Genomic DNA, 26,205 nt, shown 5'->3' with positions numbered 1-26,205 from the left:
AATGATCAATGTTTTACTTTTTGCTTCATTCTCTTTTGTGTTTTTTCATTTAAGACGAATTAAATGAAGATAATAATACCAAATTATTTCTGATTGCAATCATTTTCAGGAAGAAACTGAGTATTATCTGACAGAATTGCAGGGGTGTCAATACTTTTGGCTACAACAGTATATGCAGTTGGTCCTTTAAAGATCCCTTTAGGATTTCTGCAGATGTTTATTCTTCAGTATGTATTAATTGTGGTGTGGTGGGTTATCATTATCTACGATGTTTATCTATGGTTAACCCAATATTATAAGGTATTATGAATTTTTGACGCGATTGGAATACTTACCTGGACACTAATGTCTTTTATACATTTATTTATATTTAGCTACATATATATCTTTGTTTATTGCTATTTTTCCAGACCAATGTGAACATCAGGGAGGTTAGATCTTGTATTGTAAATACCTTGTTTTGCTTTCTCTTTTTTTGTCTTTAGCTAGATGGACTAGTTCTGGTATGTATTTTGTGCTCTTTCTACTTTATTTATCCCGTATGTTGTGGTTTTAGCACAATTTGTTCACGTCCCCCTTGGTACTTCACGGTTTTGTATCTGTGTCTACTTTTTTGTTCACATGGATTCACATTAACTTCACCTTAACCCTGCTGTTCTGTTTAGATTTCACATACACTTGTACTGTTCCCGGTCATTTTTGACCGTCCTTATAAAATAATCATTTTTAGCTAATCTAAGTGGTTTTTTTAAACAGTTTTTGCACTATTATATTGCTTGTGAAGATGGTTGTTCAAATACCAGAAAAAATAAATACAAAGCTTGTTTTATATTTTTTTTATATCCAAAAGGGAACATGGTATTTTTTCGATTTTTGTAAAAATTGATTATTTTTGCAGATAAAAAAAAAAATCTTGATCTAAATGTTAACTATAAGTAATAATATCAAACATTATGTAGATATACTTTTTTCAAAGGCAAAAAAAAAAAAAAAAAGCTTTTTTCTCTATAAAATGGCAAAAAACGTTGTTTTTTATACACTTATACTGTTCCCGGTCATTTTTGACCGGACCTAACAAAGTTGTGATTTGTACCTAATTCAAGTGTTATTTGATTACCTGTTGCATTGTTTTACTGTATGTGAACATGGTTTTCAATAATCAGATGAAAAATTAAATCAAAAACTTTTATTTTTTGAATCAAATAAATTAACATTTTTTGCAATATTTGCTTCATATTGCACATAAAAACTTTTCTTTATTCTAAACTATATACAAACTTTTAAAAAAAAAAAAAGGTTTTTTGTCAAAAACAAATGATAAATGCGATCAATGTATTACTTGCATTGATCACATGTATAATTTACATGACGCTTGCACAAGTATTTTGCACATTTGCAACACATAATATTAGATTTATGGTTACTGGACGTTGGACAGAATGAGCATCTTTTTCGCTTGCAGCTGGTTGCGATGGTGGAAGCCGTTTCAGTATCAGTGGTGGTCGAAGCTGTTGGCTCGCTGTCTCCACCATGCTCTCGAATTTGTCGGGCCACTTTTTCTGCACTCTCATTTCTTGGATTTCGTGGCCGTGTTTTTAGATAAGATAGGATCAGAGCAGACACCACCCTGCAGCAGGAAAAAGCTCACAGTACAACACTTTAGGTGAATTCTGCTTAGGACAGCATTGCACAGTGTAATACTGTACAACCAGCAAACACATGGAAAATCAGAAAATCATGATTTACAATATGAAATGTTGACAACTGAATGGAACTAGATCTATATGAACAGCAGGGTAAATAAAAACCAGTGAAATAAATTGCGCATAGCTATACTGGAAGCGAATCCGTCGGCTGTATCGCAACTTGAAAATGTTGGTATGTGTAAATCTTTTCTGACCAAAAGTAGTCAGATACATTGATAAATAGTAGTAGATGCAATATATAGTTCAAAATGAGGTGATAGCACCTTTATTTTTGTCAAAAATTGTCTGGAGAGCTGAATAAAGGCCTATCGGTCATTTTTGACCGAACAGTACAAGTGTAAAAAAAATTGTACCAAATAAAGTAAACAAAAATTAAAAAAAAAAAAATTCCCACAGAGAGTACCCCCCTAATGACGAAAAGTCAGGGAGCCTCAAGTCTCAGAATCACACGCTGAATTTTTATAACATTATAGAATTTCAAAAACGGTCATTTTTGACCTAACAGAACAGCAGGGTTAATATCACTAAGTTTCCCTTTATATACTGTATGTATCAGTATGGATCTGTGATACTTGGTTTTCACCTATGTCCCTAATTTTTGTTCTCTTACTGTTCTCACTTTATATATTGTCTACTCTCTACAACACGTATTATCTGTGTTGGTGCACCCCATTATACACAATAAATTATTATTATTCACTTACCTGGTGTCCCTTGCATTTTCTTTCTCTTTATACTCTTCTTAATTTCCTTCTGCCGCTTTTATCTCTCATTTTTTGATTTTTGGTTATTTTTTTTTAATTTTTGGAACCATTTTTATTTATTTTTTGTATATGTATACATATAGTATATAATTATTTTGTGAATTTTTTGTTTCTCTTTTTTGTATTTATTTTTTCTCTCAGAGTGATCCATGTGGGCCCACATGTATCACCCTTATGATTATGTATTTCACTCATTTTTTTCCTTTTTATTCTGTATGTATCATGTCTTTGCGTATATTGTGATAGTACTAACCTTCTGAGAAAAAAGAAACAGTTATTTAATAATAAAAGGGAGTAAAAAATAATTCTGTTAGTATGGCAAGATGCTCTAATCCTATCTTGGACTGGAGTAATAGTACTGTCCCCTGATATTCCTCAATAATGTCACATCTAGCTTTATGAGGCTGGATATTATACGTATGCACACCTCGCTGTGTCATAATTTTATGGTACATCATCCTGTGCTCACAGGGTTCTTTGATCTCATAGTAACGGTATAGTTACTTGCGATCATGTGATGCAGATGGTAGGCATATTAGGCGTGCTGACGTTTTATGTATCTATTGCTATGGCAACATGTCATCATCTGCGATCATGTGATGCAGATGGGAGGTGTTCCAGTCGCATAGTCTTTCCGCGTATCAATCACTATGGCAACATGTAATCATCCGCGATCATGTGATGCAGATGGGAGGTGTTCCAGTCGCATAGACTTTCTGCTTATCAATCGTTATGGCAACATGTAATCATCCGCGATCATGTGATGCAGATGGGAGGTGTTCCAGTCGCGCTGACACTCTGCGTACCTATCGTTATAATAACATATCATCATTTGCGATCAAGCAATGCAGATGGGAGGTACCCCAGGAGCGCTGATGTTATGTATACTTATCGCTATGGCAGTGTGCTGCGACGGACACTTCCGGGGCACTCTGACCTAAGATGGAGTAGTTTACTTCCGGTCCGCGCAGACCCTGGCGGCTAACAGGTGTTCTCTATTGGGTAATTACTATAAGTTTAGCTTTTGGTATAAATAGGTGGTCTATCGTTTGGGAAGCTTATGCACCCCTTCTGAGGAGGATTTAACATCGAAACACGCGTCAAGGGGTACGCTAGTCGTGACCACATACAGGTATTTACACTGGCTCTTGGTATCTATACTGTTTACTGCCATTGTTGTATTTAGCTACCTTGAGCTATGGTGTGCACATTATTGTCTCCGTTTTCCCCTGAAGGCTATATATTTTACATGATTTCATTACATTATTTCTCTTGATACTCCTTGCCTCCGGATGAAATGTGACACAATTTTTACAACATTATGCTAAGAGATAGATCTACCTTTAATTGTGCATGACCATTTCTTCATATACCTTGCATTCCTGTATATAGTTCAACCATTTTTGCACTATGTACTTTATTTTGTATGTATTGATCTTACTTACATCTATTTTCTGATTGGTTGTAAATTTTCATCAGGATGTGGTATACTCTGTATTACCCTAATTAGGGCACAGATCTACTCATGTCCAGTGTTTGCTTTTTCCCATCACCTGTATGGTTAGCTTGCATTTCCAATTTTAGATTGTTTTTTTAAACCATGTGAATTAATAAAATTATCTATATATTTTTTGAGAATCTTTGTTGGAGGACTGTTTGTTCCATACATTTTTTGAGTTGTATACGGTGTATATATCAGGGCTATTCATTTGCAGTCAGGACAATCCAGCTACTGTCGGCTGTACACTATAGCTGACAACTTGCTGTATCAGCCACTATCAGTGTTTGCACCATCCAAATCTGTTTAACCCCTTAGGTGTTGCAGCCAATAGTGACTACATCATTATAAATGGTTAACAGAGTGTGGGGGCTTCCTCTTTATCCAAACTGGTGCCCTCAGATCATGATTGTGTGGTCCTGATGTTTGCCATGGCAATTCAAGACCAAATAGTGGCCTTACGGTACCGTCACACTTAGCGACGCTGCAGCGATACCGACAACGATCCGGATCGCTGCAGCGTCGCTGTTTGGTCGCTGGAGAGCTGTCACACAGACCGCTCTCCAGCGACCAACGATCCCGAGGTCCCCGGTAATCAGGGTAAACATCGGGTAACTAAGCGCAGGGCCGCGCTTAGTAACCCGATGTTTACCCTGGTTACCATCGTAAAAAAACAAACAGTACATACTTACATTCAGCTGTCTGTCAACTTGCCGTCTGTTTCCTGCACTGACTGCTGGCCGTAAAGTGAAAGCAGAGCACAGCCACAGCGGTGAGTCACCGCTGTGTGACTCACTGCTGTGCTGTGCTTTCACTTTCACTTTGCGGCCAGCAGTCAGTGCAGGAAGCAGACGGCAAGGGACAGACAGCTGAATGTAAGTATGTACTGTTTGTTTTTTTACGATGGTAACCAGGGTAAACATCGGGTTACTAAGCGCGGTCCTGCGCTTAGTTACCCGATGTTTACCCTGGTTACCAGTGAAGACATCGCTGAATCGGTGTCACACACACCGATTCAGCGATGTCTGCGGGGAGTCCAGCGACGAAATAAAGTTCTGGACTTTCTTCCCCGACCAGCGACAGCACAGCAGGGGCCTGATCGCTGCTGCCTGTCACACTGGACGATATCGCTAGCGAGGACGCTGCAACGTCACGGATCGCTAGCGATATCGTCTAGTGTGACGGTACCTTTAGAGTCTGACGGCTGTAGTAATCTGTTCAGAAGTTAGTGGCATTTAGGTGGTAAAAATACACATTTTAATTTCGGTCATGCCACTTTGCATTAATTCCTGTAAAACATATGAAGGATAAATAAACTACCTGACTGCAGTTTTCAATATATCAGGGGGTGCTGTTTCTAAAATGGTATCATATTTGGGGGTTTCACAATATATGGGACCCCAAAAGTCACTTCAAACATGGATAAGTACCTAAAAAAATAAATTTTGTAAATTTCCTTGAAAAAATGAAAAATTGCTGCTATATTTTTAAACCTCCAAAAATGCTAACAAAATAAAATAACATTTTACAACTGGTGCTGATGTAAAGCAGGCATATGGGAAATGTTATTTATTAATGGTTTGCTGTGGTATAACCATCTGGATTAAAAGGATAATCATTCAAATTTAGAAAATTGGTAATTTTTTAACATTTTTCTAACATTTTTTTATATTTTTCATAAATAAACACAAAACATATTGACCTAAATTTACCATTATCATAAAGTATAATGTGTCACGAAAAAACAATCTCAAAATCACTGGGATTTGTTGAAGCATTGCAGAGTTATTTCCACATAAACTGACATTGGTCAGATTTAAAAAAATTGGCTCTGTCACTAAGGGGTTAAAAGGGGATTGAACTCGTTACAAATGGCAAGCCTGTATGCATAGTACTGCAACAGGGTGATTTTTTTCTTGTCGATGTTGAACCACTGGTATGGATGGTAGATAAATGTCACCAATTCCTTGATGTTGCACACTTAGGGCAATTGGAGTTGTCAAATTTATTGTCCATCCTCTGTCCCCATATGGGAGTAGAAGTGGATATGTCATTGCATCACACTGTGTGAAGAAAGCGGATTTGAACAGTTTGTTTTTCACTTTTGAGGTGAACTCTGATGTCCCTATTAAATGGGGGTTCACCCATTGCGTTTTGATAAATTATGGCTACTTCACTGCACCTTGATGCATTGTAGCGCCTCTGGTCATCGTTGTAGTCATTTATAATTGACATTGCTATTTCGAGTGGATTCCCTCATCATTTTGAAGGCTCTTGCGAGTGGGTTAATTGCTTTCATTTTCTCTCCAAGAGATGATAGCAGTGCTGGGAGGCACTTTTTATTTGCTTGACTTCGTGTACTTAATGCTTCTTCACTGTCCAAGATATAAATCTGGGCAAACTTAGGAGCACTACCCACAGCGGGATGCAATGGGGCAGTTCTGTGGTAAATTTGTACATGAAATCGAAAACAGTATGGACCATGCCCAGGAGGTGGCGCTACTTGTGCTCTCATTGATGCCAAAGCAAGGGAGTTATTGTATTGCCTTATATTAGCCATAAAGTTATTGGAGTATCAACTTGACTAATTGATCATCCATACGAATGGGACGTATTGGATGCGCCCGCTCTTGCAGCAGGAAGGGAATGTTTTGTCATGCTCCATTTCGTCCTTGAAATTTTTAGATTGGCAGAACGGACATCGAAATGTCAGTTCACCAGCATAGTGCTCTTCAATACGTGTCTCATCAATTTGATTTGAGAAGTCCTCTAGCGGCAAATGCAACTTTCCGTCGTCGAGTGGCTCTTGCATTTTGGACACGTATTCTATCTTGTTCTCTTTTTTGTGAAATATGTGTATCACTTTGTGCATTGCGTGCTGCTCGTTGTCATTCAGCATTGGATGCTCCGCGTGATTCAGTTACTTCATTAGATTCTCTTGCTCTGGCCGCGCTCTGTCGCGCTGGATCAGCAGTTCTTCCACAATTTCGTTCATCTTCTGTTTCATTAAGACACAGGTTACGCATCCGTATGCGATTTGCTTCTCTACATGCAGCATCGCGCTCAATTTGATCCATCTTTTCAATGTTGCCTCACAGTGTTGCCTGACTGGGTAACGTTCAAAAAAGGCTTATGCCTTAACTGGCCACCAGGGAGAGCTCCTCTCCGTAGATATCCATGGTTATGCCCACGCAGTTAGCTGCTAGTGGTAGTAACTATGGATATCTAAGTTACTGTTCAGCTGTGGATAACTGAATGCGCCCAGACACACGGACACGTCCAAATTAGGTATATTGATGATTATGGCTTACAGCCAATGAAAAGCCAAAAGTCATTATCTCAGTAAATTATAATACTTTATAACATCAGCTTGAAAAATGATTTTAAAATCCAAAATGTTGGCCTACTTTAATGTATGTTCAGTAAATGCACTCAATACTTGGTCAGGGCTCTTTTTGCATAAATTACAGCATCAATGCGGCGTGGCATGGAGGTGATCAGTCTGTGGCACTGCTGAGGTGTTATGTAAACCCAGGTTGCTTTGATAGCAGCTTTCAGCTCGTTTGCATTGTTGGGTCTGTTGTCTCTCATCTTCCTCTTGACAATACCCCCATAGATTCACTATGGGGTTAAGGTCAGGCGAGTTTGCTGACCAATCAAAGCACAGCGATACTGTTGTTGGGTTGTATGCCTCTCCACTCTTCCTCCAGACTCTGGGACCTTGATATCCAAATGAAATGCAAAATTTACTTTCATCTGAAAACAACACCATGGACCACTGAGCAATAGTTAGTTTCTTTTTCTCCTTGGCCCAGGTAAGATGCTTCTGTCTATTGGTCATAAGTGGCTTGACACAAGAAATACAACACTTGTAGCCCGTGTCCTGGATACGTCTGGGTGTGGTGGCTTTTGAAGCCATGACTCCAGCAGCAGTCCACTCCTTGTGAATCTCACCCGAATTTTTGAATGGCCTTTTCTTAACAATCCTTTCAGTGCTGCGGTTATCCTGGTTGCTTGTGCACCTTTTTCAACCACACTTTTTCCTTTCACTCAACTTTCCATTAATATACTTGGATACAGCACTCTGAACAGCCAGCTTTTTTAGCAATAACCTTTTGTGGCTTAACCTCCTTGTGGAGTGTGGCAATTACTGCCTTCTGGACATGTCAAGTCAGCAGTGTTACCCATGAGTCTGTAGCCTACTGAAACAGACTAAAGGAAAGGAACAAAGGAAGCCTTTGCAGGCTTCGCCGGTTCGGCTACACAGCTGCATGTGTCGCAGCTGTGTCACTGTCACAGCACATGCATGGAGATCCCAACACACCCAGTGACACAGCCCAACATATGCAGCTGCGGCGCTGGACAGCTAATCAGCCAGCACGCTTCATGTTACCAGGTTCCTTCTGCAGCTTATTTGTCAAGCGCTAGAGCTTGCTGAATAAGCAGGGACTCGATCAAATTAGCTCAACTCTAATAGACACACATATGCATACCTTAGGTCACGGATCGCTCCACAATAACAAAAAAAAAAAAACGGAATCACTGCTAGTTGCTACCACCAATCGTTTATACTGGCCGACTGGACACCTGTTACAGGTAGTGTAGGTAGTGTATGGCTTCAGGGGTGGGGTTTACAGAGCAAGAGAAACATAGCTATTATATTTTATATATGTAATCCAGAAAGATAGGCAGTGTTTATAAAAAAATAAAAAAATATACAAAGATGATATAGAATGGGAACAAAATATTGTGATATATACAATTACATACAATAAAAAGGAATAACAAAAGAGAATTACTAAACCCGATGTTGCGGAAATGACTCAGAGCTTGGAGGAAGAAAGCACTCAGATTAGCAAAATGGAACACTCTTACAGCAAACTTATGAATTCCAGAATGAAGAAAGACCAAATCCAATTTCTGCTTTTAATTTGATCAAAGTTACACCTATATACCTTCCCTTAACTACCTCATATGGGGGCCAATTGTATTATTTGCTAGGTCTGTTAGATGAAGCTATAATCGTGATAAGAAACATGACAATATCTCATAAAATTCTATCGAACACATGTTAAGTAGGAGGGGCGATATGATTGAATGTGTTACGTCTGTCCCTTCACTGTGATGCTGAACATATATCTCCCATGAATATCGGATTGATGCAAAACCCAAATTCATATCCGGACACTGGAGTCAGAATGTCTACCTGCAAATGTCCAGTTTTATTTGATCAGAGGAAGCTCTTTCCTGGGGAAGGATACAACACATCTCAGTCTTAATGTCTCTCCTCAAACAATTTATCTGCAGTAATTACCTGGTCCCTGCAGGAGGTCTCTGCTTCAAAGGATGTTGAAGTGTCAGCTTTTTTCTTTAAACTTCCTCAGTTTCTTTCTTCCCTAGTTGTAATTAATCCCATATGTTCAATATGAGTGTGACATGTCCCCTCCATGGAGATGTTTTATGGATTTTTAATTTTTCTCTATGACATACAGGATCGTAGATTATTAAATTTTGGACAGAGTAAAGAGAAAATTTGTGGAAAAATAAGAATCAAACATTGGTCAATAATCAAATGCATATATATTTTTACTCTGTGGTATCAAATAATGATTTGTAGCAAACATGATCTGCATGAATTAATAAAAGTGTAGTATTGTAAAAACAAGGCACATTTCCATTGTATGTTTCACATAGAAATTCCAGAAAATAGTCACAAAAATAGTACAGGCTTTTCATTTTAGTACAGACACATTGTTGTATCTTGGTGATTAATATAGTTAACATGACAAGAATGATCACAAATATGTAACAAGCAAAAATAATTTTTAAACAAAAATTTAGTAAGATTTTGCACTGACACTTCAAAGATTGAGACCTCAAGAGCAGTTAGAGGAACATCTCTGCAGCAGTAAATTGTGGCATGTGTCACATACACGGACAGGCTTAGGATATGATGGCAAAGAAAGTTCATTACTTGAGCAGGTGTTGCAAAATATATCTCCACAGTTTCGACAATGATGCTAAAAAAAAGTCAATAAGAAATGTAAATATGTATCATAAAATACCAGTGCCACTGTTAACATCCATCATGATCACTTATATCACTGTCTCATAACTACTTATCAATCACACTTTAAGATCTTGCATAATGTAACAACATCATCAAGCAGTTTTTGTCAGTTTCAGTTTTCTGTTTATATTACTTATATGAAAATTTTGAAAAGCTGATGGAATGGAACCCCTTTAAAGTGTACATACTAGTGATGAGCGAGTATACTTGTTGCTCGGGTTTTCCCAAGCATGCTGGGTGATCTCAGAGTATTTTTTACTGTTTGGAGATTACGTTTTCATCGCCGCAAATGAATGATTTACAGCTATTAGCCAGCTTGACTACAAGTGAGGATTCCCTAGCAACCAGGCAACCCCCACATGTACTCAGCCTGACTAGTAGCTGTAAATCATTCAGCTGAGGCAATGAAAACAATCTCCGAATACTAAAAAAATACTCGGAGATCACCCGAGCGTGCTCCGGAAAACCCGAGCAACGAGTACACTCACTCATCACTAGTACTTAACCTAATTAATAATAATAATTTTATTTCTATAGCGACAACATATTCTGCAGCACTTTACATTACAGCATAACAATAAACACAAAGATCAAAACCGATAACAAGAGGAATGAGGGCCCTGCTCCCAAGATTACATTCTACAACGGAATTACCCTAGGGAATGGAAAAATGCAACAGGAGATTACTGTTGATTTTGACACATTAGAATATCACATATGGCTGTTGTGGTGAATTGCTATCAAAGCCAACATTTGCAAAAGAGCATCACTTTGCCAAAAAACTTTGGTATTGCAATAAACAGTATAGGAATGAATAGCAATACAAGACAGCCCACATCTCTTTGCAAAAACAGCCATGTTATCCTAATCTGATGCAAATGTTTATGTCTGCATGAATACTTCTGTTAATTATCACAGCAGAGCCTCTAGGAAAGACTGACGCCTTTCATGGGAGAAACCGTGAGGCATCTCAATAAGGATGTCAAAATGATGGACACCTTGGGGGAAGTTAATGGGCACCATAATGTGGCCTGTCGGGTACCATTGGTGGCAAATTCAGCACAGTGTTGAAAAATATGTCAACAGAACCCAAAAAGGAAAACATTAGGAAACTTTTACTTAAGTAACAATCATTATTTGTGCATTCATCAAAACAATATTTATTTGATAACAGGAGGCCTGATTCATCAAAGCTTTTATGCTAGAATTCAGGAGTAAAAAACTATGAAAAGTCACAAAATTGTGGAGCAACACTAAGCGATGCTAACATTTTGTGACCTTTGGCATCCTCACACCAGTTTCAGCCAGTTGCCGGCAAAGAGGGCAGGGCAAACCCAGTTTGTCACATTTATGATGAGCCTTGGCGTTCCTTATGCCAGCAGTTTTAGGGTAAGAATCATACGTGTATATTTTAATGAATCAGGAGATAGGGATCGGCATGAACAAAGCAGGGCTTGATGAAGAGGGCCACAGTGTTTATTAGTTATATAATAATATGTTAAAGAAACACACCCAACAAAAGTGTTATCCCTTAATAAATATGTACATATTGTAATGTGGATGTAATTAAATACTTACCAATCGCTCTCTTCTCCCGTTCCCAGCCATGTTTTTATCCCCTTCTGAACCACATGACTGCAAATCAGACTACGATGTTCACAAAGTGTCTCTTTGTTGACCTGTAGTTGCTTTCCCTGTGAAAGTCTATGAAATTCACATCCAGGCTTACACTGAGAAAGCGACTTCCTATCCAAACAGAAAATGCTGTGCGAGCCAGCTAATTTGAATTGTGGTGACGTGGTTCAGAGAAGGATCAAAATTGCTCTGGGAATGAGCGATGAGAATAACCGTAAGTATTTTAATGCATTCACACTACAATCTACTATATAATTGTCTAAGAGTCACTTCCGTCCTTCTGTCTGTCACGGATATTCATTGGTCGCGGCCTCTGTCTGTCATGGAATCCAAGTCGCTGATTGGTCTCGCCAGCTGCCTGTCATGGCTGCCGCAACCAATCAGCGACAGCCACAGTCCGATTAGTCCGTCCCCTACAGTCAGAGCCCGGCGCCCGCTCCATACTCCCCGCAGTCACCGCTCACACAGGGTTAATGCCAGCGGTAATGGACCGCGTTATGCCGCGGGTAACTCACTCCATTACCGCAGCTATTAACCCTGTGTGACCAAGTTTTTACTATTGATGCTGCCTATGCAGCGTCAATAGTAAAAACATCTAATGTTAAAAATAATTAAAAAAATAAAAAATCATTATATACTCACCTTCCGCCGCCTTTCCCCCTCCTGGCTACGGTCCAGTGACCGCTCCATGTAAGCGGCAGGCTTCAGTGGTATGGGAGAAGGACCTGCCATGATGTCACGGTCATGTGACCGCAACGTCATCACAGGCCCTGCACGCCTGTGCAAGAAGCACCTGCCATGACGTCACGGTCATGTGACCGCAACGTCATCACAGGCCCTGCGCGAGAACAACCTGCCATGACGACACGGTCATGTGACCGCGACGTCATCACAGGTCCTGCGTGACAAGGACCTGCCATGACGTCACGGTCATGTGATCGAACTACAACTGGCCCTCGGAAGGTGAGTATATGTTGTTTTTTTATTTTTTTTAACCTGTGACATACGTAGCTGGGCAATATACTACGTAGCTGGGCAATATGCTCTGTGCTGTATACTACGTCGCTGGGCAATATACTACGTGGCAGGGCAATATACTACGTGGCTGGGCAATATACTACGTCACTGGGCAATATACTATGTGACTGGGCAATATACTACATGGCTGGGCAATATACTACGTCGCTGTGCAATATACTATGTGACTGGGCAATATACTACGTCGCTGTGCAATATACTACGTGGTTGGGCAATATAATACGTCGCTGGGCAATATACTACGTCGCTGTGCAATATACTACGTGGCTGGGCAATATAATACGTCGCTGGGCAATATACTACGTGGCTGGGCAATATACTACGTAACTGAGCAATATACTACGTGCCTGGGCAATATGCTCTGTGCTGTATACTACATCGCTGTACAATATACTACGTGGCTGAGCAATATACTACGTAACTGACCAATATACTACGTCGCTGGGCAATATACTACGTCGCTGTGCAATATACTACGTCGCTGTGCAATATACTACGTGACTGGGCAATATACTACGTGGGCTATGCAATATACTATGTGGCTCTGTGCTGTATACTATGTCACTGGGCAATATACTACGTAACTGGGCAATATACTATGTGGGCTGTGCAATATACTACATGGCTGGGCAATATACTATGTGCCTGGGCAATATACTATGTGGCTCTGTGCTGTATACTACGTGGCTGGGCAATATACTATGTGGCTGGGCAATATACTACGTCACTGGGCAATATACTACGTCACTGGGCAATATACGTGGCTGGGCAATATACTACGTGGTTAGGCAATATACTATGTGGGCTGTGCAATATACTACGTGGACATGCATATTTTAGAATACCCGATGCGCTAGAATCGGGCCATCATCTAGTACATGCATATTTACAATGAAATCACACATACCGTTTTTCGCTGGGAATGTTTATTATAATGGCTAGTATTAGTAGTACTGCATGAACCTGGCACTCTTTAAAAGATAATGAAAAAATTATTTATTTTGGCCATGGATAGTAATATAGATAAAAAATGTGACATTTTGGTCTCAATTACCTTGAAAGCACACATCTACTAGCAATGGCTGTCGCTCTGTTCAAAGCGCACCCTTGCCTGACTTCATACAGCTGTCACTGCTCCATCTAACATCAGTGTATGTTTGATGAAGCACATTGAGAATGAAACATCACAATATTTATATTTTAATACTTTGGATGACATGAGTAACTATTTTCTTTATTACCTTTTGAGTGCCAGATTAATTCATTAAGCTTTATGGTGGTGGGACTCTATACGAGCACCTATATGCCCAAGGCGTGCTGTCTTTACTTATATGCTAGTATTAGTTGCCAGTGATACAGGTGGAAACAAGTATATTGTTAAAATGTATAAGCTAAAAAAAAGTTTACCTTTCGTCTTGAAATAGAGAACTCTTTGTTGCATTGTTTGCAGCCTGTTGCTTCATCATCCTTTAGCCATGTATGGCCCTTTAAATGACAATGATAAAATTAATGTCTACACACCTGTATTATATAGCTTTACAAAGAATAACCATGTATAGAGCTAATACACAATGCTTCTCTCTAATGCTGCAAGAGCACCTTCTCTCTCTCAGGTATACTATGAAGATGCATCTTGGATGGATTCTATGCTGATCAGAATTCTGTTAGAGGAAAATAGACATGTCCTAAGGAAAAATTAATGCAGACAGAAGTCTTCTCAAGCTTATGTTTTGTGTTAACGAAAAATGTTTTTCAGCTTCTGAATGTAAACACTAAAAAATAAACACTAAAAATGAGTTTCTCTAATATAGGCTATTTTTGGTTAAACTCAGAAAATTATTTATGTTCATCAGGTGCAAGCAAGTTACATTTTGAGGCAGCAAATAGAGTGTAGTCTATTCTGCACACTAAAGGGAATCTGTCAGTAGGATTAACACTCCAATGCGATCTATATGGGCATGTAGGTCATGGGAAATGTAATAAAATGATACCTTGATATTTGTAATCCAATGCTTTATAGATACCTACTTTTTCTTAATATGTAAATGAGCCGACTATGCTCAAGACACTAATCTACTACTACTAATCTACACGAGAGTCTGCCTTGAGACCTTATTAGAAATGAAAGAGGGTGCTACCACTGTGAGACATGTAACTAGGGTTGAGCGAAACGGATCGGACAATTTAAAAAAAATCGCTGACTTTTGGCAAAGTTAGGTTTCGTGTGACGCTTTCAGCGCCATTTCTCATCCAATGAAGGAGCACGCAGAGTGTGGGCAGCGTGATGACATAGGTCTCGGTCACCACCATCTTAGAGAAGGGCATGACCGTGATTGGCTTGCTTTCTGCGGCGTGACAGGGGCTATAAAGGGGCGAGCACACCGACTACCATCTTACTTCTGCCGATCTTAGGATAGGGAGAGGTTGCTGTAGCTTCATCAGAAGAAGGGATATAGTTAGGGAGGGAAGATTAACCCCGAAACTGCTTGTGCTGTAGCGATTTCCACTGCCCAACACCAACTTTTCTTTGCAGGGACAGTGGAGTTTTTTTTTTTGTGCATCAGCGCTGTAGCTTATTAGGCTGCCTTATAAGGCTCCCTGATAGCTGCATTGCTGTTTGTACGCCCCTGTGCAAACCAACTGCTTTTTTAAAAGCAAAAATCCTGTTGCTCCTTTCTGCACAGTTCTCTTGTTTTTTTGTCCACACTTTTGTGTGCAGCAGTCCTTTTTATTGCTGCCATACTTGTCCTGAGATCATTCTAGGGAGATTGAAATTGTACTACAGCCCTTGTATTTTTTTATGTATCTGCCAGCCACGTTCTACCACTTACATTGTGTAGTGTAATACACTGGGCCTGTTTTTTGCTGCAGTCTCCCCCACAAAAAAGGGAGATTTAAATTGACAACAAGTTTCTATATGTCAGAAAATAGCTGTTTAAGTGGGCACCATCACATAATATTATATTATTAATACTTGTCTGGGATCACCACCATGCATGTAGAATATAACCATAAAAACCACTGAGAGAAACAGGTACATGCATATAATTGTAGGATCACCACAAGAAGCAAGAGTAATTTTCAAAAAATACAAATTTTATTTTACACACCAAAAAGAAACCAGACAATACACACTATTAAAAACAATTAAAACTTGTTCCACATTGAACAATACAGGTTAGATCCAAACCATTTAAATATAGTATGTAAAGATATATTTATAATAACAATGCCCGACTGTTAAATGTCATTATATAAAGGAGAAACCAGTGTTCTACTCCTAATTATTCAGTGCATAGTTACAGATATATGTACAAACCATTCGGTATGGACTATAGTGGTCTATAGGGGACGCAAAAGCCCTACATTCAACCTAGGAGAGAATAACTCAGAGTGTGGCATACTCAATTTTATAGCAAAGAAATGCTGGCAACCGATGTCCTGATGTACATAGTGGACCCCAGCATTCTAAACACATACGTGAGTTCTCATATAGGGTGCCCTGGGGCACAAACTTCCACAAATGTGCTTCCCTCTGTCCTAGGGGTAACAGGCTAACAATACGGTACCTCACTTGCGTGCTATTAATACTTCACCCTACACCGTCTCAAAGTCCACTACCGTCCTCATGGTCCTAAGTGCAGTGCTACAGTCTGGGCAAGATTAATGGACCCACGCGTTCCGACACACCCTGTGTCTTTCTCAAGGTGGTATATCTGCCAGCCACGTTCTGCCACTTACATTGTGTAGTGTAAAACACAGGACCTGTTTTTTTGTTGCAGACCCCCCCCCAAAAAAAGGGAGATTTAAATTGACAAGTTTCTATACGTCAGTTCTCTTTGTCGTATATCTGCCAGCCACGTTCTGCCACTTACATTGTGTAGTGTAATACACAGGGCCTGTTTTTTTGCTGCAGTCTCCCCCCAAAAAAGGGAGATTTAACCCCTTAGTGACAGAGCCAATTTGGTACTTAATGACCGAGCCAATTTTTACAATTCTGACCACTGTCACTTTATGAGGTTATACAATGCCTACAAGTAGTATTCAACCCCCTGCAGATTTAGCAGGTTTAATAAGATGCAAATAAGTTAGAGCCTTCAAACTTCAAACAAGAGCACGATTTATTAACAGATGCATAAATCTTACAAACCAAAAAGTTTTGTTGCTCAGTTAAATTTTTATAAATTTTAAACATAAAAGTGTGGGTCAATTATTATTCAACCCCTAGTTTTAATATTTTGTGGAATAACCTTTGTTTGCAATTACAGCTAATAATCGTCTTTTATAAGACCTTATCAGGCCGGCACAGGTCTCTGGAGTTATCTTGGCCCACTCCTCCATGCAGATCTTCTCCAAGTTATCTAGGTTCTTTGGGTGTCTCATGTGGACTTTAATCTTGAGCTCCTTCCACAAGTTTTCAATTGGGTTAAGGTCAGGAGACTGACTAGGCCACTGCAACACCTTGATTTTTTGCCTCTTGAACCAGGCCTTGGTTTTCTTGGCTGTGTGCTTTGGGTCGTTGTCTTGTTGGAAGATGAAATGACGACCCATCTTAAGATCCTTGATGGAGGAGCGGAGGTTCTTGGCCAAAATCTCCAGGTAGGCCGTGCTATCCATCTTCCCATGGATGCGGACCAGATGGCCAGGCCCCTTCGCTGAGAAACAGCCCCACAGCATGATGCTGCCACCACCATGCTTGACTGTAGGGATGGTATTCTTGGGGTCGTATGCAGTGCCATCCAGTCTCCAAACGTCACGTGTGTGGTTGGCACCAAAGATCTCGATCTTGGTCTCATCAGACCAGAGAACCTTGAACCAGTCAGTCTCAGAGTCCTCCAAGTGATCATGAGCAAACTGTAGACGAGCCTTGACATGACGCTTTGAAAGTAAAGGTACCTTACGGGCTCGTCTGGAACGGAGACGATTGCGGTGGAGTACGTTACTTATGGTATTGACTGAAACCAATGTCCCCAATGCCATGAGATCTTCCCGGAGCTCCTTCCTTGTTGTCCTTGGGTTAGCCTTGACTCTTCGGACAAGCCTGGCCTCGGCACGGGAGGAAACTTTCAAAGGCTGTCCAGGCCGTGGAAGGCTAACAGTAGTTCCATAAGCCTTCCACTTCCGGATGATGCTCCCAACAGTGGAGACAGGTAGGCCCAACTCCTTGGAAAGGGTTTTGTGCCCCTTGCCAGCCTTGTGACCCTCCACGATCTTGTCTCTGATGGCCTTGGAATGCTCCTTTGTCTTTCCCATGTTGACCATGTATGAGTGCTGTTCACAAGTTTGGGGAGGGTCTTAAATAGTCAGAAAAGGCTGGAAAAAGAGATAATTAATCCAAACAAGTGAAGCTCATTGTTCTTTGTGCCTGAACTACTTCTTAATACTTTAGGGGAACCAAACAGAATTCTGGTGGGTTGAGGGGTTGAATAATAAATGACCCTCTGAAAAGACTTTTCACAATTTAAAAAAAAAAATAAACAAAGAAATAACATTCTTTTTTGCTGCAGTGCATTTCACACTTCCAGGCTGATCTACAGTCCAAATGTCACAATGCCAAGTTAATTCCAAATGTGTAAACCTGCTAAATCTGCAGGGGGTTGAATACTACTTGTAGGCACTGTAACTCTGGAACGCTTCAACGGATCCCGCTGATTCTGAGACTGCTTTTCGTGACATATTGTACTTCATGTTAGTGGTAACATTTCTTCGATATTACTTGAGATTATTTATGAAAAAAACGGAAAAATTACGAAAATTTTTAAAATTTTGCAATTTTCAAGCTTTGTATTTTTATGCCCTTAAATCAGAGATATGTCACAAAAATAGTTAATAAATAACATTTCCCACATGTCTACGTTATATCAGCACAATTTTGGAAAGAATTTTTTTTGTTTGTTAGGGAGTTATAAGGGTTAAAAGTTGACCAGCAATTTCTCATTTTTACAACTCAATTTTTTTTTAGGGACCACATCACATTTGAAGTCATTTTGAGGGGTCTATATGATAGAAAATAACGAAGTGTGACACCATTCTAAAAACTACACCTCTCAAGGTTCTCAAAACCACATTCAAGAAGTTTATTAACCCTTTACGTGCTTCACAGGAACTGAAACAATGTGGAAGGAAAAAATGAACATTTAACTTTTTTTTGCAAACATTTTAATTCAGAAGCATTTTTTTTTATTTTCACAAGTGTAAAAACAGAAATGTAACCATAAATTTTGTTATGCAATTTCTCCTGAATACGCCAATACCCCATATGTGGGGGTAAACCACTTTTTGGACGCACCGCAGAACTTGGAAGTGAAGGAGCGCCGTTTGACTTTTTCAATGCAGAATTGGCTGGAATTGAGATTGGACGCCATGTCACGTTTAGAGAGCCCCTGATGTGCCTAAACAGTAGTAACCCCCCACAAGTGACCCCATTTTGTAAACTAGACCCCCCAAGGAACTTATCTAGATGTGTGGTGAGAACTTTGAATGCCCAAGTGCTTCACAGAAGTTTAAAATGCAGAGTCGTGAAAATAAAAAAATATTTTTTTTTCCACAAAAAAGATTTTGTAGCCCCCAAGTTTTTATTTTCACAAGGGTAACAGGAGAAATTGGACCACTAAAGTTGTTGTCCAATTTATCCCGAGTACGCTGATGCCCCATATGTGGGGGTAAACTACTGTTTGGGCACACGGTAGAGCTCAGAAGGGAAGGAGCGCGGTTTTGGAATGCAGACTTCGATAGAATGGTCTGAGGGCGTTATGTCGCGTTTGCAGAGCCCCTGATGTACCTAAACAGTAGTAACCCCCCAATTCTAGCTCCAACCCTAACCCCAACACACCCCTAACCCTAATCCCAACCCGATCCATAATCCTAATCACTAACCCTAACGATAATCACAACCCTTACCCCAAAACAACCCTAATGTCAACCCTAACCATAACCCTAATCAAAACCCTAAATCCAACACACCCCTAATCCTAATCTCAACCCTAACCTCAAACCTAACCCTAATCCCAATACACCCCTAATCACAACCCTAACCTTAACCCTAATCCCAAACCTAACCCTAATCCCAAGCGTAACCCTAATGCCAACCCTAACACCAACCCTAACACCAACCCTAATCCAAACCCTAACCCTAATCCCAACTCTAACCCTAACTTTAGCCCCAACCCTAGCCCTAACTTTAGCCCCAACCCTAAGGCTACTTTCACACTTGCGTCTTTTGGCATCCGTCGCAATCCGTCGTTTTGGACAAAAAATGGATCCTGCAAATGTGCCCGCAGGATGCGTTTTTTGCCCATAGACTTGTATTGCCGACGGATCGTGACGGATGGCCACACGTCACGTCCATCGTGCACTGGATCAGTTGTGTTTTGGCGGACCATCGGCACAAAAAAACCTTCAATGTAACGTTTTTTTGTACGTCGCGTCCGCCATTTCTGACCGCGCATGCGTGGCCGTAACTCCGCCCCCTCCTCCCCAGGACATAAATTGGGCAGCGGATTCGTAGAAAAACTACATCCGCTGCCCACGTTGTGCACAATTTTCACAACGTGCATCGGTATGTCAGGCCGACGCATTGCGACGGCCCCGTACCGACGTAAGTGTGAAAGAAGCCTAACCCTAAGTTTAGCCCCAACCCTAACCCTAAATTTAGCCCCAACCCTAACCCTAAATTTAGCCCCAACCCTAACCCTAAATTTAGCCCCATCCCTAACCCTAAATTTAGCCCCAACCCTAACCCTAGCCTTAACCCTAACTTTAGCCCCAGCTGCTCTTCTCCTGCCGGCCGGCAGATGGCGACAGATGGCGAGCGCACTGCGCATGCGCCCGCCATTTTCTTTTGCCATGAAGACGCCGGCGGCCAGGAGGAGCAGCGAGAGGAGCCATGTTCTTTGGGGTCTCGGCTACCCCCGGCAGCCGAGACCCCAAAGATTCTCCCGGTGCCGGCCGGCGGGCGCATGCGCATTTTTTTGCCGGAAAAAGATGGCGGCGCCCATTGGGAGCCATGAGGAGCACCGGGGGAGACAGGTGAGTATTGGGGGACATCGGAGGACAGAGAAATTAAAAAGAAATTGCTTTTTTTTTTTTGCTATCGCCGGTAAACGGTTAATTACCGGCGATAGCAAAAGCGGGATCGGTAAAAACCAACCCGAATCATGTTCTCTGGGGTCTCGGCTACCCCCGGCAGCCAAGACCCCGGAGAAAATCGGACTCTGGGGGGCGCTATTTACTTTTTCCACAGCGCCGTTAATTAACGGCGCTGTGGTTTAAGTACCCTTAGCGGCCGCCGTTAAAAGGCGTATTGGCGGTCGTTAAGGGGTTAAATTGCCAACAAGTTTATATACACCTTCTACCTTGTTTAACAGTACCATATAATGGTTGTTATTTTGGTTAGATTTTCCCCAAAAATGAGGAAGTCTGGTGGAAGAGGCCGTGGGTGGTACTGATGGTGGTGGTGGTGGAGCATCTGGTGGTAGTGGGAAAAGCAAAATAGCACCTAAGGCTGGAGGTGTTGAACCAGCGTCATCGTCTGGCTACACAAGGCCTCGAAAGCTCCCTTATCTGGGAGTAGGAAAACCGCTTTTAAAGCCGGAGCAGCAGGAAAAAGTTTTGGCTTTCCTTGCTGACTCAGCCTCTAGCTCTTTCGCCTCCTCTTCAGAAAGTTCTAAATATAAAAGTAGCGAGTAGCGAGTAGTCGTGGCCGAGTGGTTAGGGCGATGGACTAGAAATCCATTGGGGTTTCCCCGTGCATGTTCAAATCCTGCCGACTACGAATATGTTCCTATAGTTTTTTATAGGCTGAACTGGATGGACAAATGTCTTTTTTCGGCCTTACTAACTATGTTACTATGTTATGTCAGTGGATGCTCCCGGTCAGGAACAAGTCGCTTTCTTGTGTCCTTCACCCAAAGCAAAAGTGAAGGATGCGGCAGGCCACACTACAGTTTACTCCATGGAGCTCTTTACACATACCGTGCCAGGGTTAGAAAGGGAAATAGTTAACAGGCCATTACAAGATGAATCGGATATGGAGTGCACAGATGCACAGTCACAGCTAGATTATTATGCTGTTCCATTGACTCAGATCACTACATTGCCCTCGCAGTGTACTGAGCCAGAATCTGACCCTGATGAGACTATGGTGCCCCGTCACAAACGCTATAGCACCTTACACGGTGACACAGAGGAAGGTGCACATGACATTGAAGAGGAGGTGATAGATGACCCAGTTGTTGACCCAGATTGGCAGCCATTGGGGGGAACAGGGTGCCACTGGCAGTAGCTCTGAAGCGGAGGAGGATGATCCGCAGCAGGCATCTACATCGCAACAGCTTTCATCTGGCAGGCCCGTATCTGGCCAAAAACGTTTGACAAAACCAAAAACACTTTTAGGACAGCATGGTCATCCGGTGAAAGGAGAACAGCGTGCAATGCCTGAAAAGGTATTCGATAGAAGGAAGAGTGCAGTGTGGGAATTTTTTAACCAAGATCCAAATGATCAGCACAAAGTTATCTGTAAGAAATGCTCAAAGACCTTTAGCAGAGGGAAGAATGTCCAAAATTTAAATACAACGTGCATGCGTAGACATTTAACCAGCATGCACTTGCAAGCCTGGACTAACTACCAAACGTCCCGTACCGTTGGTGCACCCGCTCAGAATGAAGGTAGTCAGCAACGCTACATTGCTTCCCTCACTGTAAGTCCACCGTTTAGGACACCACCAACAGCAAATGTGGAGGTATCGTCGCAAGGCCAAAGCAGTCAGGGAATCACAAGGTTCTTGGTAGGAAACACTGTATGTAGGCCAACATCAAGAATACCATCACCAACCCTCTCAATCTGCCATGTCCACCACCACCCCTGCTAGTTCCACCATATGCAGCTCTCCAGTCCAGCTCACCCTACAAGAGACTCTCGTTAGGAAAAGGAAGTACTCATGCTCTCATTCGCGTACACAGGGTTTGATCGCCCACATTGCTAGACTAATCTCGTTAGAGATGATGCTCTACCGGTTGGTTGAAAGCGAAGCTTTCAAAGCCCTGATGGCCTACGCAGTACCACGCTATGACCTATCCAGTCGACACTTCTTTGCGAGAAAAGCCATCCCAGCCCTCCACCAGCATGTCAAAGACCGCATTGTCCATGCACTGAGGCAATCAGTCAGTAGAAAGGTGCACCTCACAACAGATGCATGGACCAGTAGGCATGGCCAGGGACGTTACGTGTCCATCATGGCGCACTGGGTTAATGTGGGGTTAATGTGGGGATGCAGGGTCTACAGGGGACAGCCATAGTGGGACAGTTCTGCCTAGCCCACGGTCTTGGAAGCAGTTCGCAGTAGGCGTTCGACACCCCTCCTCCTCCTCCAGAAGCGAAAGCTCGTCCACAGAGCGCAGTCGCCCGGACCACTCCATCCACAGCTGCCAGCATTGCACACGAGGTGTCACATTATGGAACAGCTAGTGGTAAGCGTCAGCAGGCTGTGTTGGAAATGAAGTGTTTGGGCGACAACAGACACACCGCGGAAGTACTGGCCGAGTACTTGCGGCAAGAAACTCAGTCATGGCTGGGCAGTGTACATGTTGAGACAGGCAAGGTAGTCAGTGATAACGGAAGGAATTTTATGGCTGCCATAGCACTTTCAGAAGTGAAACACATACCTTGCCTGGCTCACACCTTAAACCTGGTGGTGCAGTGCTTCCAGAAAAATTATCTGGGGTTATCAGCCCTGCTCCTGAAGGTGCGAAGACTTTGCTCGCACATCCGCTGGTCGCCCGTACACTCCAGCCGTATGCTGAACCATCAGCGATCGCTGAAGCTTCCCCAGCACCGCCTAATAATCGACGTTGCAACAAGGTGGAACTCCACACTGCACATGCTTCAGAGGCTGTGCGAACAGATGAGTGCTGTAATGTATTTGTGGGAGGATACACATACACGGGCAGGCAGTTGGATGGCAGACATGGAGTTGTCTGGTGTGCAGTGGTCGAAGCTACAAGACCTCTGTCAAGTCCTTCAGTGTTTTGAGGAATGCACACGGCTGGTAAGTGCAGACGACGCCATCATAAGCATGAGCATCCCACTAATGCGTCTGATGATGCAAAGATAGATGCACATCAAGGAGCAGGCGTCTGTGGCCGAGGAGGAGGGAAGCCTTGATGACAGTCAGCCATTGTCTGCTCAGGGAACTCTCCTGGACGAGGTGGCGGACGAAGAGGAGGAGGATGATGGGGATGAATATTTATGGGAGGAGGATGCTTCTCAGGGGGCAATAGAAACTGGTGGCGTTGCAAGGTCAGGTACAGGGTTTTTGCGGGAGACAAGTGATGTTGATTTGCAAGGAAGTGCTCCTCAACCCAGCACAAGCAGTGAATTGACACCTGGAAGATTGGCCCACATGGCGGATTATGCCTTGCGTATCCTAAAAAGGGACCCCCGCATAATAAAAATGATGACCAATGACGATTACTGGTTGGCCTGCCTCCTGGATCTACGATATAAAGGGAAATTACAAAATATCATGCCACATGAGAACCTTGAGCAAATATTGGCTACCAAACAAGCAACTCTTGTAGATTGTTTGGTTCAGGCATTCCCAGCACACAGCGGCGGTGATAGTTCTCACACGAGCTGTAGGGGGCAACATGGCAGAGGTGTTAGAGGTGCACAAATCAGAAGTGGCGTTGGACAGAGGGGTTTTATGACCAGGTTGTGGAGTGATTTCGCAATGACCGCAGACACGACAGGTACTGCTGCATCAATTCAAAGTGACAGGAGACAGCATTTGTCCAGTATGATTACGAACTATTTTTTCTCCCTTATCAATGTTCTCCCTCACAGGTCATTCCCCTTTGATTACTGGGCATCAAAAATAGACACCTGGCCTGAATTTGCAGAATATGCATTACAGGAGCTCGCTTGCCCAGCTGCTAGTGTGCTATCAGAAAGAGTCTTCAGTGCTGCTGGTTCAATACTGACCGAAAAAAGGACTCGTCTGACTACCCGAAATGTTGATGATCTAACTTTCATTAAAATGAACCAATCATGGATTTCAAATTATTTTACCCCACCTTCCCCTGCTGACACGTAGCTTGCCTGAAAAATGTCTTGCTTTTGGCCTCCTCTTACTGACTGCTTTTATTCCTCCATTTGCAGCTGCTGAATGTCCACCATAGGCCATTTTTATACCTCCCTAAATGGTCTGACTCCCCCCACAGGGCTGTGGTCACCACTTGGCGCAAGCACCCGTATGAGTGCCATTTTCCTGGACAGGTGGGTGTGCCCACTTTTGGGCGACGGCACTGGCACAGGGTCCCTCATAGTACAATGAAGTGTCTCTGACGGTGGTGGTGCACACCCAACGTCAGACACACCGTCGTAATATGAGGGGCCCTGTGCCATTACCGCCGCCCACGAGAGAGTGTTCCCCCTTCTAGCTCCAACAGTGCTCTACCACTTGCAATACTTACCTCTCCCTGCTCCACCACTGTAGTCTGTGCTGTTAAATCCTTCAATGGCACTGCCAATACAAATTTGTTGAAATGATAGATGATAGTTAAAATATACAGGGGCCCTGGCCTCCATTTAGACCAGTTAATACTTTGCGCCTACTACCACTGTCTGCTACTCAGCAGAGGAGCCCACCCCAGTACCTAGCTATGCCGCCTGTTTAGTCCTGTTACCAATTTTGAACTGGTTTTAGCCTTTTTTATTTTAGGCCTACTAAGTCTGTCTGTCTGCGCCACTCATTACAGCTGTCCTCCATTGAACAAAGCTAAGCCGCCTGTTTACTCCTGTTACCAATTTTGAACTGGTTTTAGCCTACTTTTTTATATTAGGCCTACTAAGTCTGTCTGCACCACTCATTACAGCTGTCCTCCATTGAACAAAGCTATGCCGCCTGTGTACTCCAGTTACAAATTTTGAACTGCATTTAGCCTACTTACTTATTTAGGCCTACTAACTGTGTCTGCCTCCCATTACAGTTGTCCTTCACTGAACAAAGCTGAGCCGCCAGTTCACTCCTTTTTCAAATATTAAACTGCATTTGGCCTACTTGTTTGGTTGGGCCTACTAACAGTATCTGCCGTTCCTTGCTTTTCTCCTCCACTGAACAAAGCTGAGCCTCAATTTTCATCATGTTTCAGATATTAAACTGCATTTGGCCTACTTGTTTGGTTGGGCCTACTAACGGTGTCTGTCGCTCCTTGCTTTTCTCCTCCACTGAACAATGCTGAGCCTCAATTTTCATCCTGTTTCAGATATTAAACTGCTTTTGGCCGACTTGTTTGGTTGGGCCTAGTAACGGTGTCTGCCGCTGCTTGTTGTTCTCCTCCACTGAACAAAGCAGTGCCGCCTGTTTACTCCTGTTACCAATTTTGAACTGCATTTAGCCTACTTTATTACTTGGGCCTACTAACCGTGTCTGCCACTCATTACAGTTGTCCTCCACTGAACAAAGCAATGCCGCCTGTTTAGTCCTGTTACCACTT

At 42.1% G+C, this 26,205-nt stretch overlaps 1 protein-coding gene and 1 non-coding gene across 6 annotated transcripts in view; one reads left to right on the top strand and one right to left on the bottom strand.

Moving 5' to 3' along the window:
* Positions 1-9,529: 9,529 nt before the first annotated feature.
* The window catches only part of RUFY1 (RUN and FYVE domain containing 1), a 377,731-nt gene continuing 361,055 nt past the window's right edge, over positions 9,530-26,205 (bottom strand). For all 5 annotated transcript variants that reach the window (XM_069763888.1, XM_069763887.1, XM_069763891.1 and 2 more), the window contains 2 exons: positions 14,119-14,196; positions 9,530-9,988 (listed from right to left, as the gene is read on the bottom strand). In XM_069763888.1, coding sequence (XP_069619989.1) covers positions 9,845-9,988; positions 14,119-14,196 — 222 coding nt within the window. In that variant the 3' untranslated portion in view covers positions 9,530-9,844. The remainder of the gene's footprint in view (positions 9,989-14,118; positions 14,197-26,205) is intronic.
* TRNAS-AGA (transfer RNA serine (anticodon AGA)) lies at positions 21,403-21,484 on the top strand. The gene has a single exon. It is a non-coding gene; the product is annotated as a tRNA-Ser (tRNA).

This window comes from Ranitomeya imitator, chromosome 4 (assembly GCF_032444005.1).
Source record: "Ranitomeya imitator isolate aRanImi1 chromosome 4, aRanImi1.pri, whole genome shotgun sequence".
Taxonomy (NCBI): domain Eukaryota; kingdom Metazoa; phylum Chordata; class Amphibia; order Anura; family Dendrobatidae; genus Ranitomeya; species Ranitomeya imitator.
This window is presented reverse-complemented; position numbering and strand designations above follow the sequence as displayed.